Source organism: Sapajus apella, unplaced genomic scaffold, assembly GCF_009761245.1.
Source record: "Sapajus apella isolate SASKATOON/1434 unplaced genomic scaffold, GSC_monkey_1.0 scaffold55, whole genome shotgun sequence".
NCBI classification, from domain to species: domain Eukaryota; kingdom Metazoa; phylum Chordata; class Mammalia; order Primates; family Cebidae; genus Sapajus; species Sapajus apella.
Window position 1 is genome coordinate 3,093,448 of NW_022436995.1, and position 18,180 is coordinate 3,111,627.

At 33.2% G+C, this 18,180-nt stretch overlaps 1 protein-coding gene across 3 annotated transcripts in view; it reads right to left on the bottom strand.

Annotated features, from left to right (window-relative positions):
• The window catches only part of MDGA2 (MAM domain containing glycosylphosphatidylinositol anchor 2), an 863,364-nt gene that overhangs the window by 66,412 nt on the left and 778,772 nt on the right, over positions 1–18,180 (bottom strand). For all 3 annotated transcript variants that reach the window (XM_032244515.1, XM_032244514.1, XM_032244516.1), the window contains one exon: positions 14,176–14,324. In XM_032244515.1, coding sequence (XP_032100406.1) covers positions 14,176–14,324 — 149 coding nt within the window. The remainder of the gene's footprint in view (positions 1–14,175; positions 14,325–18,180) is intronic.

The following is an 18,180-nucleotide window of genomic DNA, read 5'->3' on the forward strand; positions in this document are numbered from 1 at the left end:
GACAGTTCTATCTTGCTGGCTTTCCAGATGTCACTGGGGTATGAAAAAAAACCAAACAACAACAAAAAAAGAACGGCTGCAACTAGCTCAGTTTCTGCCCAAACAGCGACCCACTTTTGTATTGGAAGCCCAGGGCCCTGGTGGTTGTGTAAGTACCAGAGGGAATATCCTGGTCTGTGGGTTGTAAAGACCACGGGAAAAATGCTGATCTGGGCAGGAGTGCATGGTACAGTCCCTAATGCCTTCCCTTGGCTAGGGGAGGGAGTTCCCCTGCCCCTTGTGCTTCCCAGGTTAGGCAACACATCACCCTGCTTCAGCTCACCCTCCTTGGGCTGCACTAACTGTCCAACCCATCCCAGTGAGATAAACCAGGTACCTCAGCTGGAAATGTGGAAATCACCCATCTTCCGTGTCAATCTTGCTGGGGGCTGTGCACCAGAGCTGTTCCTATTTGGCCATCTTGCCTGGGGACCCACAGTTCTCTTTTATTTCATTTCATTCTCACAATGTCATTATTAATCAAGTTCCCATGATACAAGTTCTTAAGTCCTTAAAAACTTGCTTTATAAGAAGAGGTATGGACAGATATTATTTCAGATATTCAATGAAATTTGCAGTGGTGTAATTTTAAGATTGGAAAGGCTATTTTCAAGCAGTTGGGATTTCTTGAAATCTATGATAAATATAATTGCAGGAGCACAAATAAAACAGTTTCTTTCTTTTTTATTTGCACTTGGCAAGTGTATTTATTCTGCTTCCAAATTCCATTTTACAATTTTATTTATGTTGTTTTGAGATTGCATGCAGATTATCTCATATATAATTATTGTACCAATTTGTGGTATTATGCATATGCTCACTAAACAGTGAACATATTGAAATGCATGCAAATGCAAGTAGAATGAAAAAGACTATGTAATGTTTCTTAAATCTTAAAATTTATCAAGTTATTATCTGGGTATCCAATATATTACTAAAGTCTTGTAAAACAGTTACTTTGTTGCTAGATGCTTTGAACATCAATATGACTGATGATCTACATGACAGAAAAAAAATTAAATACTCATAAGCATAAAGTTCAATTCATGATAACAATAAGAAAGTCATGTTTGTTGAATTCTTTGAAAATTAGATAACAGAAACAAATAAAACAAACCCACAAATCTCCTCTTTGGTGAGCATAGTTAATCTTTGTTGGAAGTATTAAAAGAAACCAAATTAAACATAAATCCCTGAAGGTCAACAGCTATATAGTGGGGACTGAAAACATGCATAGTTGTATAGATAAAATTGTTGAAAATTTAAATAAAAATATTTTATTGGCTGGGCATGGTGGCTCACACTTGTAATCCCAGTACTTTGGGAAGCCAAGGTGGGCAGATCACGAGGTCAAGAGAGCAAGACCATCCTGGCCAACATGGTGAAAACCCATCTCTGCTAAAAATGCACAAAAAAAATTAGCCAGGTGTGGTGGTGCACATTTGTAGTCCCAGCTACTCAGGAGGCTGAGGCAAGAGAATTGCTTGTACCTGGGAGGTCGAGGCTGCAGTGAGCTGAGATTGTGCCACTGCACCCCAGCTTGGCCAACAGACAAGACTCTGTCTCAAAAAAGAATTTTTTTTATATTAATAGAATTCATAAAATGTTCAAAATTTACAATAGCACATTGTCATTCTATAAAACAGTCATCAAAAATTTATTAATATTATATAATTAATACAATTACTATTGATATTGCATATTAAGCCACTCTGTTGTAGATACTGTACTACTATTTCAGAAAGGAGTGACATTTTTCTTGCTTTTGAAATGATTTCATTTATTTATCTGTACAATGTATACCCCCAAAATGAGTGCATAAGCTTACTTAAAATGAGCTTAGTCCTTAAAATAAAAATTAAAAACATCATTTTACTGAGAGTTTGCTATGTGCTACTAAATTCATAGTCTTAAAATATGAAGTAATAGTTGAGACCAGAATTACTTTACTTTCTTTTTGTGAGTAGAAAGGTGCTTAAGAACTGCTGGATAAACCTGGATATTGATAGAAACACTGAGCTTTGCATTGTCTTGTTTTATAAAATAAAGTATCATGGTCCTTTATAGTAAAACCATTAATTTAAAAAAAAGATAATTACTTTTAAGGCACATGTCCTTTTTAAAATTTTATAAGATTTCACTATTCTATCACTGATATAAATCAGAACATATATTTACTTGCCATGTGTTAGCTAGAACTCTGCACTCTAGAACAGTCTAACAATGGGTTAATTTATCCTTTATAATGCAATTCTATGAAGGGAGATAATTTTCTTTGTTTGGATCACTGTAATCCACAGTCTAGTATTTATTGAAATGATGTATAGTCATAATAGTCAATTACTCAGTAGAAAGATGTCTTTCTAGATCAGAAGGAAGTCATTTTGCCCACCGTGACAAAATGTGCCATTATTTAAATTTAGTGACACATTAAAAATGCATCCCTAATACTCAGACTAATTACCAACTGATTCTCATTAAGCAATTCCAATTACAACACTTCATTCTTTGCCTCTCTCATTTTTTTTTTCTTGGAGATGGAGTCTTGCTCTGTCACCCAGGCTTGAGTGCAGTGGCACAAACTCGGCTCACTGAAACCTCTGCCTTCCAGGTTCAAGCACTTATCCTACCTCAGCCTCCTGAGTAGCTGGGATTACAGGTGCATGCCACTATGCCTGGCTAATTTTTGTATTTTTAGTAGAGAAGGGATTTCACCACATTGACCAGGCTGGTCTCAAACTCCTGACCTTAGGTGATCCGCCTGGCTTCACCTCCCAAAGTGCTGGAATTATAGGCGTGAGCCCCTGCGCCTGGCCTGCTTGTCTTATTTTCCCGCAAATCAGTTGTGGATTTTGCATTTTCATCTCTCACTAACAAGTGTTTTTCAATCCTCTTATTCTAAAAATTTGAGAATACCTGCTGATTACTCTTCTAATTTGAAAAATGCCAGTTCTCTTCTGTTGACATCTATATTATTCTAATGATTAGATTCACCCTACATTTTTGAATGTAGACCTCTGTTGTTCTCATGATCTACCACTGTAAATTTTGTCCAAGAGACTTTTGATGATACACTGCCTACAGAAATAGATATTATATATATTCGATTTACATGTATATCATTTATATAGGTTTTTATTTTCCTATAATGTGTTGCTCTTCCTTCTTAGCTGAATTATTTTGTGACATTTTTTTTATGTCATTCATGTCACTGCTGAATGCTAACTTCTTCAAGAGGCATTCCTTAACCACACTATCTCATACGATAGCAATGTCACTCATTCTCCATTAACTGACTGTATTCTACCCCCCCAAAAATTATTAGTACCTGGTATTACAGTAGCTGTTTATTTGTGTACAGTATTTGTATTTCTTTCTAAATAAAAAGGAAAGTTTCACAAAGTAGTAGTTTTTCCTAAGTATATTAGTAAGGTTGTTTCTGTCTTTTCATTAGCTCAGAGTGAAAGGCACATCTTTGTCCTAGGAATTAGAATATTATGTACCAATTTAAAGGCAACGAAAAGAGTTTCAGGCACCATCATGATATATTGACATAAGTCCTCACAAAGAAACAATAACTCACACATATCATCACACTGCTATCATATCAAAGATAAAACCAAAATGATCCTTAAAATTATAATTTCTAGTAAAATATGAACTAAAAATTTGAAGTGGCATAAACCTCTTTCAAAATTTCAGAAGCTAAAAATATAAAACAAAAGCTATGTGCAGTGCCTACAGCAGGCTGACTGAAAGGGGATGGAAATCGCTAAGGCTCTATCTCTTGATTTCTAGCACTGCATATGCTGACTGGACCAACTCTTCCCTTCAAAATTTTATGTTCTGTCACCTGCCTCTTAGTTTTTGTGGCACTAAAACCCCAGTGAATTCTTTGGAGCTATTTGGGATTATTCTATCCTATTTACAAATTGTGATTATTGAGATAGAAAATTCAAAATAATTATGTAAGTAAGCATGAAAATGTGTTGATTGAAACATTTAGGAGTCTTAACCACTTTTAAAGCAGAATTAATTGCCTCCATGGCAATGCCTCCTAGATAAACTCGTAAGTTCTTATTTGTCAAGAGTTTGTTGTGCAAGTGATCTGTCTTGTAAATTGTCCATAGGTTTCTACATATCCAGACATATCCATAATACATCCTTAAAATATATAGATCTAAACTGTATGCCAACTCTGAAGATTTTTAATTTCTTATTCCTGAAGATAACTTAGGGTTATCAATGTAGGCACTAAATTTTTAGGTAATTTAACTTACCTCATATAATTTTTAAGAATTAGTAAAATGTCAAATGAACGTGAGAATTCACTGCTTCATTTTAATCACTTTTCTTGATTATTTGAAATTAGAGTCCTCCTTTCCCCAGATTAAAGCATAAGTCCACTCTCCATCAAGATGTTTGAAAATTGTCCCAAATTAATGAACATGTGGGAAAAGTAAATATCAGCCTCTGCTACCTTCTCAAATTTTCAATCATTTGACATACAGCATGAATATTAACAATGCCAGTTTTCCCTCTGTCTCTGTTTTATTTGTTGGATAGCATTAATTGCTTTCTGAAATAATTCCATTAATTTTTTGTCTGCTCTCTACTCTACCAAACTAGAAGCTTCATGAAATCATGGATATTTTCTGTCTGGTGCACTTTTTATCCCATGTCCACATAATAGAATATAATACTTCTAATTGCAAAGGAGAAATCATAGAACATTATGGCTTTGGTGGATTATTTACAGGAGCTCATGTCACATTTTATTGTTCTCTTCCATACTTACATAAGGGCATGTATTTAAAAATTTATTCATTAACTCAGTCACTCATGAAACATTTATTGAGTCCTTGGAGCTCTTTGTAAATACTTTCATTATTTGGAATAAATGGGTCAACTTCATAATGCAATCTTTACTCTTATTACTGTAGTATTCTACAAAAAACTTAAAAAGTAGATCTTTTTGAGGTTTTATTTTTAGAAAATCAAATGTACTATTAATATATTCAATCAAATATTGTTAGAAAGGCAGGACTTAGTCGTATTTTGAGCTCTTCACAAGTATTTGGTTCTTTTATTTCTTGCAAGTTCAAAGAGGAGCACTTTTTTTTCTTTTTTCCATTTTAGCCTCAGTTAAGTGGCTGCTTTGGTGAAGAAAGTGTAAGCAGAAGCACCGTATGTCCCTTTCAAAATCAGGAATTAAAACCTGGTCTCCAAAATACAACTGACATTGCAAGGATCATTTTCTATCAATACACAGAAGCACTTAACCTAGTTCACTAACATTAATGGGATACTAAGATACCTTGTATTTGAGGAAAGGATAATCTAAAAATTACAGAGAAGACATTGCAAAGGAGAAAATACATCTAAATTGAAACTTTTTAAAAATTCCTTTTTAAAAAATTTATGAAAAAAAATTTATAAGCTATCATTACAGTACCTTATGTTATAGCATAAACAAATATATCTTCAAAATTAGCTTATCTAAACAGAGAAGCTGCTTATTAACTATAGGAAATTACCTATGAATTTTGTATTGTGTCATTTTGCTAAGATATGGATCTCGAAAGGAAAAGTTTTAGTTTAAGATCTTTAGAACACAAAAACAAAAGAACTGCATGGATATATTAGAACATTGCAGATATTTTTAGATTTTAACTTAAAGTCTTCCCCAGATTTTTATAAATGTTACAATTTTACATTTCCTTGAACACATTCCATTAAACCTGTGCCTAACACCCATCTCAATGACAGTTAATTTTCGTTTTTAAGATAGACAATCATGTTAATAATATGTTCTTCATATATAGAATTGAGACAAATATTTACATGAATTGACATAAGGTTCTCTAAAGACAGCAAGCATGTAAGTAGTGAACATTGTCTTCATCCCTGCCCTTTTGCTTTCTCCCTTCCCCCAGCCTCCATTCAATCGTCAAATCCTCCAGATTTTGCCACATATATTTCTCTCAAATTTGAGGTCTTTCATGCCTCAAAATAATAAGAACCATCTATGACAAAACCACAGCCAGCATTATACTGAATGGGCAAAAGCTGGAGGCATTCCCCTTGAAAACCAGCACAAGGCAAGGATTCCCTCTCTCACCACTCTTAATCCATATAATAATGGAAATCCTGGCCAGAGCAATCAGGCAAGAGAAAAAAAGAAAAGGCATTCAAATAGGAAGGAAGTCAAACTATCAAACTTCATGACATGATTCTGTATCTAGAAAACCCATGGTCTCAGCCATCAATGCTCATCAGTGGTAGACTAGATAAAGAAAATATGGCATCAAAGAACACTATACAGCCATAAAACAGAATGCAATTATGTCCTTTGTGGGGACATGGATGGGGCTGGAGGCCATTATCCTTAGCCGATAAATGCAGGAATAGAAAACCAAATACAGCATGTTCTCATTTTATAAGTGGTAGCCAAATAATGAGAATACATGGACACATAGAGGGGAACACCACACACTGGAGCCTATTGAAGGGTGGAGGTTGGGAGAAGGAAGAGAATGAGGAAAAATAACTAGTGGGTCTTAGGCTTCATATCTGGGTGATGAAATAATCTGCACAACAAACCCCCATGACACACGTTTACTCATATAACAAACCTGTACATGTACACCTAAACTTAAAAGTTAAATAAAAAAGATAAACAATGCCTATGATGTCTAAACTATTACCTTCAAATTTCTACTCAAATTCTTGCTTCCATCTTTTTAGAATGGTTTCCAAAACTTGAAGTATGTTAAAGCAACTAAAACACTCTATGATCTTTGCATTTCTTTCTTGAACATTTTAAAACAGAAAATGGAGGCTTGGAAAACAGCAATCCCTTATTGAGTAGTTGTACAGCAGTAGTTATGTAGTTTTATTGACAATTTGTCATGTAAAGCATTAATTATTCAAAGATAAATATTGTTTCAATTATTTTAGTTAAATCTTTTAAATGCTGTAAAAGAAGTCAGGTTTCTGGTATAAAAGCCGTACAAAAATATGGATGACTCCATACTTCAAGATAATTTAAGACACTTGAAATATAACTGAAAATGATAAAGCTAAACTAATAGTCACTTATTAAAATTAAAAGGAGCAATTGATAATAATGATCAATTCAAAATCAACTGCAAGTTTAAGTGAAATGACATGTAAGAAAACCAATTTTACCTTAAGCTAATTGATATATAAACAAAGAGTTAAGATCCCATGGCATATTCCTGGTCATAAAAAAATCATCAAACTTCTAAATAAAGTTCCCAAAACTTCTAATGTTAGGCATAAAATAAATGTGAGCTATACATACATTTTAAAAATATTAATAAAAACAAAGAAGATAATTTTTACCCAATTGTTCCAGTTGAGGGTCATAGAGTGGGGGCAGGGCTTATCCCAGCAGCCAGGGTACAAGACAGGAACTGACAGTAGACAGGACTGCATTGTATTGCAGGGCACACTCAGACACTCACTCACTCTCACTCAGACTGGGAGTGACTCATTTAGACATGCCGATTCACCTAATGTGCATATCTTTGGGATGAGAAAGGAAACTGGAGAAAATCCACAGACAAGGAAGAACACGCAGCCTCTAAACAGACAGTGGTCCCAGCCTGGAACTGGATTTTTTTCTCATCATTATAACCATATGACCTTAAACAAATGGTGTCATTCAAGGACCTCCTGTACTTTGCTCATAAGCAAATTTGCATTATCATCTTTTAAAATTTTGTTTGTAAATACAAACTCACAAATGCCCATTCACACATTCTTCTTAGTTCCCATACAAGTATCAGAATTTTCTACTATGCAGTTCTTTTTTGCTGGAAATTCTATGACTAGTGTCTTCAGATGAGAAATTTATGCCTAAATTTCTGCCACCTTCAGTTCTCATTTCCAATGCTTCTGGCTTGTAAATTAACATATTGACGGAAAAGTGTTCACCTAAATTCTAGTAGCATGTTTCTAACTAGGATAACTGTTTTATGCTCCCCTATGAATCCAACCTAACAAGTGTATATAAAAATACTTGTAAACATGGATTAAAAATATTATCTATGTCAATAACTTAACCCTCTTTCACTTTTTAAGTATTTTTGACGTGGCTTATTTCCCCACATTTCTAATTAATTTTTTCAAACAGTGTTTCTAAGCAGAATTAAATCTATACAAAGGCAATAGACTCAGAGAAAATCCTCAGGAAGTATTTGATGTTTTCCAAGACAAGGTACCTTTATTTTACAGAGCCTTCTACATCCATCAAGGGTCCATCCTTCACCAGGTTTTTCAAATTTAATATTTATATATTCCTTGTAATAAATACATTGTAAAATTGGTATTTGCAGGAATTAACCAGATATTTATAATATTCTTCTTTTGGAAGATGAAGAAACTTCACTTTTTACAAATGACATATGGCTTATTTCTTTTCCAGAGCCACAGAGACCATTTACAAAATGGTTTCTCTACGTTTCTCTGAGTCCCTGATTCTCTCTCATCTCTATATGTTTAATGCTTTCCAGAGCATTCACTAAAGAAATTGAAGTGAATTGCAGAGAAATAAGATCACTATCTTTTACAAAATTATTCCTCAAAACAAAGTCAACATTCAAGTTCTGCCTATTTCTGCATTTATTAATTCAATTTTTCTTCTCCCCTTTTAATTCTAATCTAAATCATCAGTATATAACCCAAATATGTGCCTGTTTTATCTGTCTCTATTGTAATAACATTCAGTATACTCAGTATGGTATTATAAGATTAGTCTATGGAAGATGTCATTTTATTCATGATTTCAGATTATACAAAGAATCCAGATTATCTATCAAATCTCCACAGATTTTCCTGGGCTGGCATGAAATGGCTTCTCCATTTCATGGAGCTGTTGCAATAAAAATCTATCTAAATGGCTTACATCAAGCACAAATATTATCCCAATTTCACTTGTCTTATTCTACCATTCTCTTTTAGCATCTGTAGACTATACAATCTATTAAGCCTTTAAGAAGCAAAAATAAGCAAATATTCACTAAAATAACTTTTTTAAATGTTTTAACTGGAAGGAGAAATAAGCAATAGCTCAACCATTATAGTCACATCTGCTGAAGACCAAAATTTAATTGGTAAAGAAAGTTAACCAACAATAAGTTGTATCAAAAATGTCTTTTTTGCTTGGTAATTTTTGATTAGTAATTAGTGATTACTAGTGGTCATCATTTAAGAAGTTTGGGGATAAACCTTTAAAACTAACAAATAAATGAAGTTTGCACATTAGTGATTATGTCTCTTGGCCAGCGACCTGGCAGTGCTAACTGCCCCCATCAGTTTCTGTGGTATTGTGTGTTTATTTCTATTATACTTACTTTTATAAGACATTGAGGATAAAAATTCTTTGTTTTTAAATTCCTGGCAGTTACCCCATATAATTTAATTAAAATTGTATTGCTTGGGAGAGCAAATAAGTATGATAATTCTAAATATTTTAATACATCATGACTTAAGACAGGAATGGGTCAATTAAGGGTTTTTTAAGGATAAAATCTCCTACTTTGCAAAGATAGTCAAAAAGTCACATCATTGTGTATTTCCTTGGCTGAATATAAAAAGAAAACTGTATAAAATCATTTATTTAAAACTGTAATTGTGTACATTTCAAATGAAGTCAAATGATGTTTACATTGCTTGGTATGTTTAGATAACTTAGAAATATTTTTCTTGTTTTTTTAATTCCTTAGATACCAAGGAAAGTAGACATTCAAATAACAATTTTCTCTTTCCTGTTAAGCAACAAATGAAGCAAATAATTGGAGGTTAGTAGCTGTCTAAGGAGATTAAACAATTGCTTAGCTGAGCCCAAAAAGTACAACTTTGTTAGGGCATAACAATTCTGAGAAAACGTTTATGCACAAATTAATTTTTTAGCTTCTCATTATGTATTGGTTCTCTTTTTAAGTTTCTTAAAGCAGTGATTCCAGAATTTCAGTGCTTTTTGTTACTAGATATAATGCATTATTTTATTTAAAAAATTGTGTAAGTCAATACTAAAATCTGAGACAATTTTCCTAATCACATTTAAGTATAGACCATACAGCTTAAACAAAAGAGTCAAGGTAGTGTTACCAGAAAGCTAAAAGGAATGCTGGGTTCAGTTTATCAACACCATACATATATGAGTTTAATAACACAGCAATGGTTTTTACAATCCTATTTAATTAAGAATCAGTAATAAGGTTTCTAAAGATTTCTGGATTAAAAACAAGGTAAAGTCTTAAGAACTGAATTCTCTGTTAGCATTAAAGAATCTAATTTGTTTTCAGACTTCATCTCATATACAAATGCATTATGTAACTAAGGCAATGTTTGATATTAGGAGGTGAGATATTTTCTACTAGACAACCCAGGTATTTTATGGATAGAAGAAATTATTTACATCTATAGGCTAAAAATAGAAATATTGCTTAAAATAATAAGACTTTAAAATCACAAAATATGTAATATAAATTAATCCTTCAAATAAAATTTGACTTTATGGTAAAAGACATGAACCACAGCTATTAGGACAGAAATCCATGTATTTAAAATGTATATTGTAGGCTACACGCCTGACTTGGTTTATTTAAACCATCCAAGTTATGTTTACTGTGTTCAAAAGCTCATTGATTTAGCATTCTGAAATAGTTTGGGAGACAAAAAAGGCTACATATGTGTAACATAAAAATCTTCATGAAAATAATAAACAGCTCTGAATTCAAGAGTGATGTCTTTAACCAAAGGTGATTTTTAAAAGTTAGTATCTGATTGTGTCCTAAGATAATATTGATATTTAAATGTAAAGGAGAAATTTAAATTTTCTGAGATAATATAAAAATGCACCTGTTTACATTAATGCCTTTGTTTTCTGTTACTGAAAGGGAATTCTTTAAAAAATTACATCAATTTTATCCTATCTAGAATACTTTTGTCCTATCATCCTAAACTTTTATGTGTAAGTGAATCTTCAAAGGCAGTGTTGCCCAGTGGGGCCATTTTGCATGTAGAGATGTTTTATGCAGGAGTTCAGTGCAGAGGATATAGTTGTGGAAAATAAAATGAAATGTGTATATATGCTCCTTCTCTTCTTACACTCCATCTACAAACAGCAAGACCTTATTCACATTGGCAGAATAGCACAAAGTCATTACTCTTTATTGAAACTTCCCTGAAAGATATATCAAAGTTTTCTCTCCTATGGAAAGAGTAAAATTACCAATTAGAATACAGCATCATGAAAAGCCCCCTAGAAAAATATATTTATTTCTAAACATAAAAGAAAATCCTAAGAACAAAGGAGCCCAGAAAAGAATATATACAGTTGCAGGTAAAAAGTTAGCTTCAAAAATTGAGTAAGGGAAAGATTTGTTTTCTGCACCATGGTTTATTAGACCAGAAATATGTTTTTGTCTCTAGTGGATAGCATGCATCTTACAAAGCCTGGAAATAACAGTATTAGTAGGAGATTTACTGATCCGATCAAGAAGGCTTTAAATGAAGACTCATAGGGGGAGAGAAAAATGTGAATCAATAAAACAGATCTTACAGAAGACAATAGGTTGCAAATGAGAATAAGACAGTAAAATGTCTAGAAATTATTTTGTGAAAACTATGACTTGAAATAATGCTTAGGCCTAGGATATACAGTATCCTAAATAAAATTAAAATAATAAAAATATTAGACATGTTCAACTCAAAATGTACTCTCAAAAAATCCACATACAACACTGACAGATGAGTATAAGAATCACCATAACTGTTTGTACAAGGAGTGCCCTGCACAAGAGTACCTGGCCTGTGGAACAAGTGGAGGATATATTCCACTTCACACTCCAGTTGCCTGACAGGTGTAATCTTCAATTTATAGGGTAAAAACCCAGGCTTAGATATGTTCAGAAACATGCTCAAAGTTATGTAGCTATAAAAGTATGAGGCTATATTGGCTAGAATTGGAAGCCAGGTGTGTCTGGAATTCATTACTAAAAAAACACACAGAAAAGGAAAATTTATACATACCTATGGACACTAAATAATTTATTGTAAAGAAGGAGGGTAGGAGAAAATTTACTAATTTGTTCAAAAGGAACAATACAATGACTGAGAAATGTGTGTCACTGAATATCAGGGAGTTACACACTAGTTTTATGATTAAAAATATAAAAAATTAATTTGGAGATATTCACACCAGGAAAGGAAAACAGAAGAAGAATGTATCACTGGAAAATGGTGTAGCAATTCTAGCAAAAAAAAATTACAGAAGATAGTTTGTGAATGATTACAAGATATGGATTACAAAGAGAAGGCTTAAATGGTGGGATCTCTCTTGGGAGGAATTCTAACTCACTAAAACTTGGCTTTTAGATAAGGATTTTGATTTGCATCCATAACACAGATATTGAGTGTAAACAAAGGTTTTGAGATGCATAAGAGTACAGGAAGAAGATGATGAGTAGGGTTGGGTAAATTCTACGGGCTTAAAACACGCAGCTAGTAATGGGAAGTTACTCAGAGACTCCAAGAAAATATAACTGAGGAAGAAAGTGAGAAACTGAAGATATACTTATGACCCTATCTTGAAAATAAACCTATAACCAGAAAATAGCACAAAAATCACCTAAAGAAAATAATTAATTTTACAAATGAAAATTTAGTCATAGATTTAGATTTTTTACAAAGGATGTACAAAGAAAAAAATGAATGTGATTAAACATCGTAGTAAGGAGTTTTTTTTTTAAAGTAGGAGGTATGTAAAGTCAAGAATGCTTTACATACTCCAAATATGAAAATTTATAAAATATTAGCTGTGTTAAGAAAAAAAGAAATAACCCACAAACTGAGGGAGAAAGAACTGCCAATTTGTTTTGTTGCTGTTGCTTTATATATTCTCCGTTAAAGGAAATTACCAAATTAGAATGAGTAGAACAATATTAATATAGATTTTGGTTTTGCTCCAATTTACCTGCAGACCTTTTTCAATGAGGGATAACCAGAGAAATAATCGTGAATGATGCACTATGGTCTGCTGCATCTGCAACCTGTGAGCACTTAGTCAAGAATCCAGTAATTATCAAAGGCCAGGATGTTTTCACTAGGAAAAGCTCTTTCATTTTGTTGAGATTCTGAAACAGGCATACTAAGAAGATGCAATTTACAGTGTATCTTAATGTGAGTAATATATCATACAGGTATTTTATTGTAACCTTGTGAGTAAGATTTAAAAAACAATGGTTTTATGATAGAATAGCTGAATGAATTGTTGGAGGTTGATCGGTCTTAGTCCATGCAAATTTTATTCTTTCTACCATCCCAACTCAAAAGATTATTCGGTGATTTAGTTAAGAAAGTGGAACATAAACTGCCAATCTAGGATTAATACAAAGTTTTGGGGGAGAGCTAATAGATTATGTAGTGATCAAATCTTCAAAAATGTTTTGTTATGCTGAAATTGATCCAGATAAAATGCTAAGAAGAAAAAATGTGAAGACCTACATTTAAGTTTCAAAAATATCATTTATACAAAGGATACATGAATTTAATATTTTAACTCTTTGAAAAAGATATCATTTTTTCCACAAAATCCTTGATCTTCAGCCCCCTTAAGAAACTATCATACTTTAATTTCTTCTCATTTTACTAAAGTATTTCTATTTCTCAGACGTATTAAATTAGCTTATGCAGCATTCTGTATATACCTTGAACTCCTAAAGTAAAAATACGTCTGACTTCTCACTTCTTAGGAACCAAGACAAATGATTATGCATTATAGGTGAGTGGGAACACATCTGAATTAAGTTCCTTTTATAAAGTTATACCATGTAATTTATCTCGCATATCTAGTGATGAAGGATTTTAGAAGGCCCAAACGCTGTCACTTCAGTATGTCTACTGTCATAGTGAAAATTGTGTAAATTAATTTCAAAGATTATGTAACTCAGAACAGTTTGTGTAGAGTAATACACGGTGAAAACATACATATACATACATATACATAAAATATGTTTTGGAATTCATGCAAAACTATTAGAAAAATGATAACAAGGTCTTCATAGAGGTGTACAAAGTAAAAAGGTCATCGATTAGGTTTCTCACCTGCCTGATACCCAACCGATATGCAACAATCCGATCCACTGCATCAGGATTCATCTGTGTCCACTGTAGACTGTAAGAATAAACACGGTGTCTGTTCTGCCATACAGGATTGTAGGTATCATAATAGAATTCTGGAGCATAGGCCTTTCCTGAAAACAGAAAGTGTGCTTAAATTTGAATGATGGCATATTGTAGTGTAAGCATATTTATTCCCTTTGGCCTTTTTACCATTTCTGAAATATCTTCCATTAGTAATTATTCTATGAGAAAAGTCCTATGCTTAAAATCCATTCACTTCTCTGGATACGTTTTGAGAACAGATGTGACAATTCCTGGTTGATTGAATGAGCAGTGTGAGAACAGAAGAAAGATGAACACAAAAGTATTTGGCCTAGGTGATGGGAGAAATGGAATTTTCATCAAGCAAAATGGAAATCTATGGGAGGATGAAATCTGGAGAGAGAAGATCAAAGTCATTTTTAAATAATTTGAGTGATCTAAATGGATACATCAAGTATGCAGTAGGATATAACTAGTTTGGAATATAAGAGAGATCAAAACTGGAGCTATCATCTTGCTAACCATAGGCATGCAGATAGAATTTAAATTTAAGGCTATGAGACTGATAATATCACCAAGGGAGTGTGAGGAGACAGAGAAGACGAAAGTCTAAGCACTGGGGCAATCCAAGGTTAAGAGTTATGGGAGGAGATAAAAACCACACAGAAGCCTGAGAGGGAACAACTATAAATTCTGGGAAAACTAAAAATGTGGTATCCTAAAGGTCAAAAAAGGTATTTCAGGAAGTGAGTGATCCACTGTGTGGAAAACAATTAGTGGACATGAAAATTTGTGTTTGTATTACCTGTAGCTTTCATCAATAAAGTGAACTTAATAAAACTTAAAACAATTACTTAATAACAAACAATGTGGTCAAGATTTAGCTTATATTTAGATTTTTAAACAAATGTTAATTACATATAGTATACACAGCACATACAAACCATCTCATTTTTTTTAATTGCCCAAATGAAAAGTTTACATACCATTTGGAGTATAGATCCAACTTCATAATATTCTGAAGTATATTTTTTCTATTACAAATATCATATTTATTTAATAATACAACAATATTTAATGAGAACCTATTCAATGCAAAATATTGTCCTAGGTATTAGGAACATAATGAATGAGGAGGTATGGCCTCCTCATTAGTTGAAATTAAAATTTTTTCCAGACTTTTCATGCAGCTTTGCAATTCTTAAGTTGAAAAGCTGTATTTTTATCATCACTTAACATCTTTAACATCATTTAACATCTTTTCTTTTTTAAAAGAAATTAGATTAGGCCAGCTGTAGTGGTTGACGCCTATAATCTCAGCACTTTGGGCAGCAGAGGTGCTTAGATCTCTTGAGCCCAGTTGTTAAAGACCCACCAACCTGAGCAATATAGCAAAATCCTGTCTCTACAAAAAAAAAAAAAAAAAAAAGAACCTGGCATGGTGTAGTGCACCTGTGGTCCCAGCTTCTCAGGAGGACCTACTTGCTGAGGTGGAGATTCACCTGAACCTGAGCCTGGGGAGGTGGAAGTTGCAGTGAGCCAAGATTGTGCCACGGCACTCCAACCTGAGGGACAGGGCCAGACCCTCTTTAAAAAAAAAAAAAAAAAAAAAATAGCAAAGTTCCAGATTAGAGGAAAACAACATACTCAGTGAAGGAATCAGTAATCAAAACATTCTTGATAATTTGTATTTGAAACAAAATTTTTCAAAATGAAATTGAGGTGAATTTAGTAGTAACTGAATCAGACAGCTAGAGGTTTTAACTAAATACACACATCCATGGCCGGGCACGGTGGCTCATGCCTGTAATCCCAGCACTTTGGGAGGCCAAGGTGGGTGGATCATGAGGTCAAGAGATCGAGACCATCCTGGCCAACATGGTGAAACCCCGTCTCTACTAAAAATACAAAAATTAGCTGGGTGTAGTGGCATGTGCCTGTAATCCCAGCTACTCGGGAGGCTGAGGCTGGAGAATTGCTTGAACCCGGGAGGTGGAAGTGGCAGTGAGCTGAGATTGTGCCACTGCACTCCAGCCTGGCGCCTGGTGACAGAAAAAAAAATACACATTGAATACCTACAAACTTAATAAAGAAGTAATGAGCTGCTTAGATAAGTGATATAAAACTGGAGTATTATCATTACAAAGTAGTTATCTAGATTGAACTGCAGAAGTAAAAGTCTAGTGTTTATTTTCTATGAAGACTGGGGGGATTGCTTTTGTTGTTTAACCAAGGAGGAAACCTAAGGGTGATTAGATTCAGTTCTAAGTAGCACATTCTGAATAAAATAAACAATTCATTCAAAGAGAATCAAGAAGAGATTACAGGCACAACTAAGGGTTATTTAGCATGGAAAACAAAAGGAATATCTCTCAAAAATGGGCAAATGGTTTTCTAAAAGTTGAAATCAATTACAGATAAAATCAGACTAAATGTTAACAAGTCTGAAATAAGATGAATACCAGTGATTGCCTATTAAAAGGGTACATATTTTGACTTAGAAATGTTCTACCAGTAGTCTTTCAATATGGAATGGCCTACCTCAGTAGACTATAAATTTCCCTTCACTTGAGGTATTTAGTCAACACTTGAACAGCCATGTAGCAGGGCTGAGATGGGTAGCTGCCCACCAGATGGTCATTTAAAATAATTTTCAGTCCCAAAACTGAACTGTAGGCTGCTATAAAATGTTTGCCTGTCAAACTAGATTTGATATGTTAACTAATTTTAGATTAAATCTGGCTTAAATATGGAGGAATTGGCACTTCAAAATTATCTCATAACATTTAAAAATATTCCTCTTGAAAGGCCATATATTTATTGTAAAGAATAATATCTTTCCAAATATAGTATTCATAAGGATGAATTCATCTCTAACGTGGTGACCAGGAATCCAGACATTCTCAAATACTCCAGGTTATTCTGGTGCAAGGAAATACAGACCTTACAATTTGGAATGCTTTAAAGAGGCTGAAATTTGTCTCCTGAAATTACCTCCAAATCTATATAACAAAAAATGTATCCTAAAGTTGTAAGAAACTTCTCTTTGGTCTTCTTCCTCCTCTGAGACTGGCAGCAGCATGCCTGATCCAACAGCTAGAATCTCTCTGGGGCAAGACTGGGAGACATCAGATAATGAGGATGGAGCAAAGTAGGATAGAATAATGACAGGAAATAATCAAAGCACTTCAGGAAGTAGCTATCCTAGTGTAGTTGACTTTTGTTGACTACCACAAGGATAACTGGCTGCATGCCATGAATGCAAATTGTCATTATTCTAGGAACATTATTTATCTAAATGAACACCTTAGAGGTTATTGAAATAGTTTTACCCTGAAGTTAAAAAACAGATTCTCATGATCTTGTAAGTAATATGAATTTGTTTATCATGATCTATATTCAAGGTAGTAAAAAATTAAGCTCCAATGTAACCTACTTAAATTACAAATAGATTAAATTTCACTATAAAATTCCACCATCATCTTTATATTTAACTGCAAACTATTACAAACACTTTCCAATGTATTTTGTTTAATGCTTTTTCTGCATTGGGTAAATCACAGGTAATATTTTTTCATGGAGCATTAGATTAGAAAATACTTGAGAGATTATTTCAGTGCCTCATAGATAAAGAAATTAAGGTACAGGGTGGAGATGTGAATAACATATGGAAGACTATGTAAATAATCAAATACAATAAGATCCATTACATTTTTTTTACTTTGAATCATGAGATTAAAAAAGAAATTAGAGAAAGTTTTATTTAGTTGAATAATCATATTACCTTGGAAACAAAAGTTAAAAAGCATTTTTAGATAGTGCATAAATAGTAGTCATTGGTAATAAGTAATAGCTAATCAGAAATAATTTTGAGTTGTTATGATTAAACATGGGCAGGCTTGCTTATGTCTCAGAACATAGTTTCAACTTTTTCTGGGGAAAAGC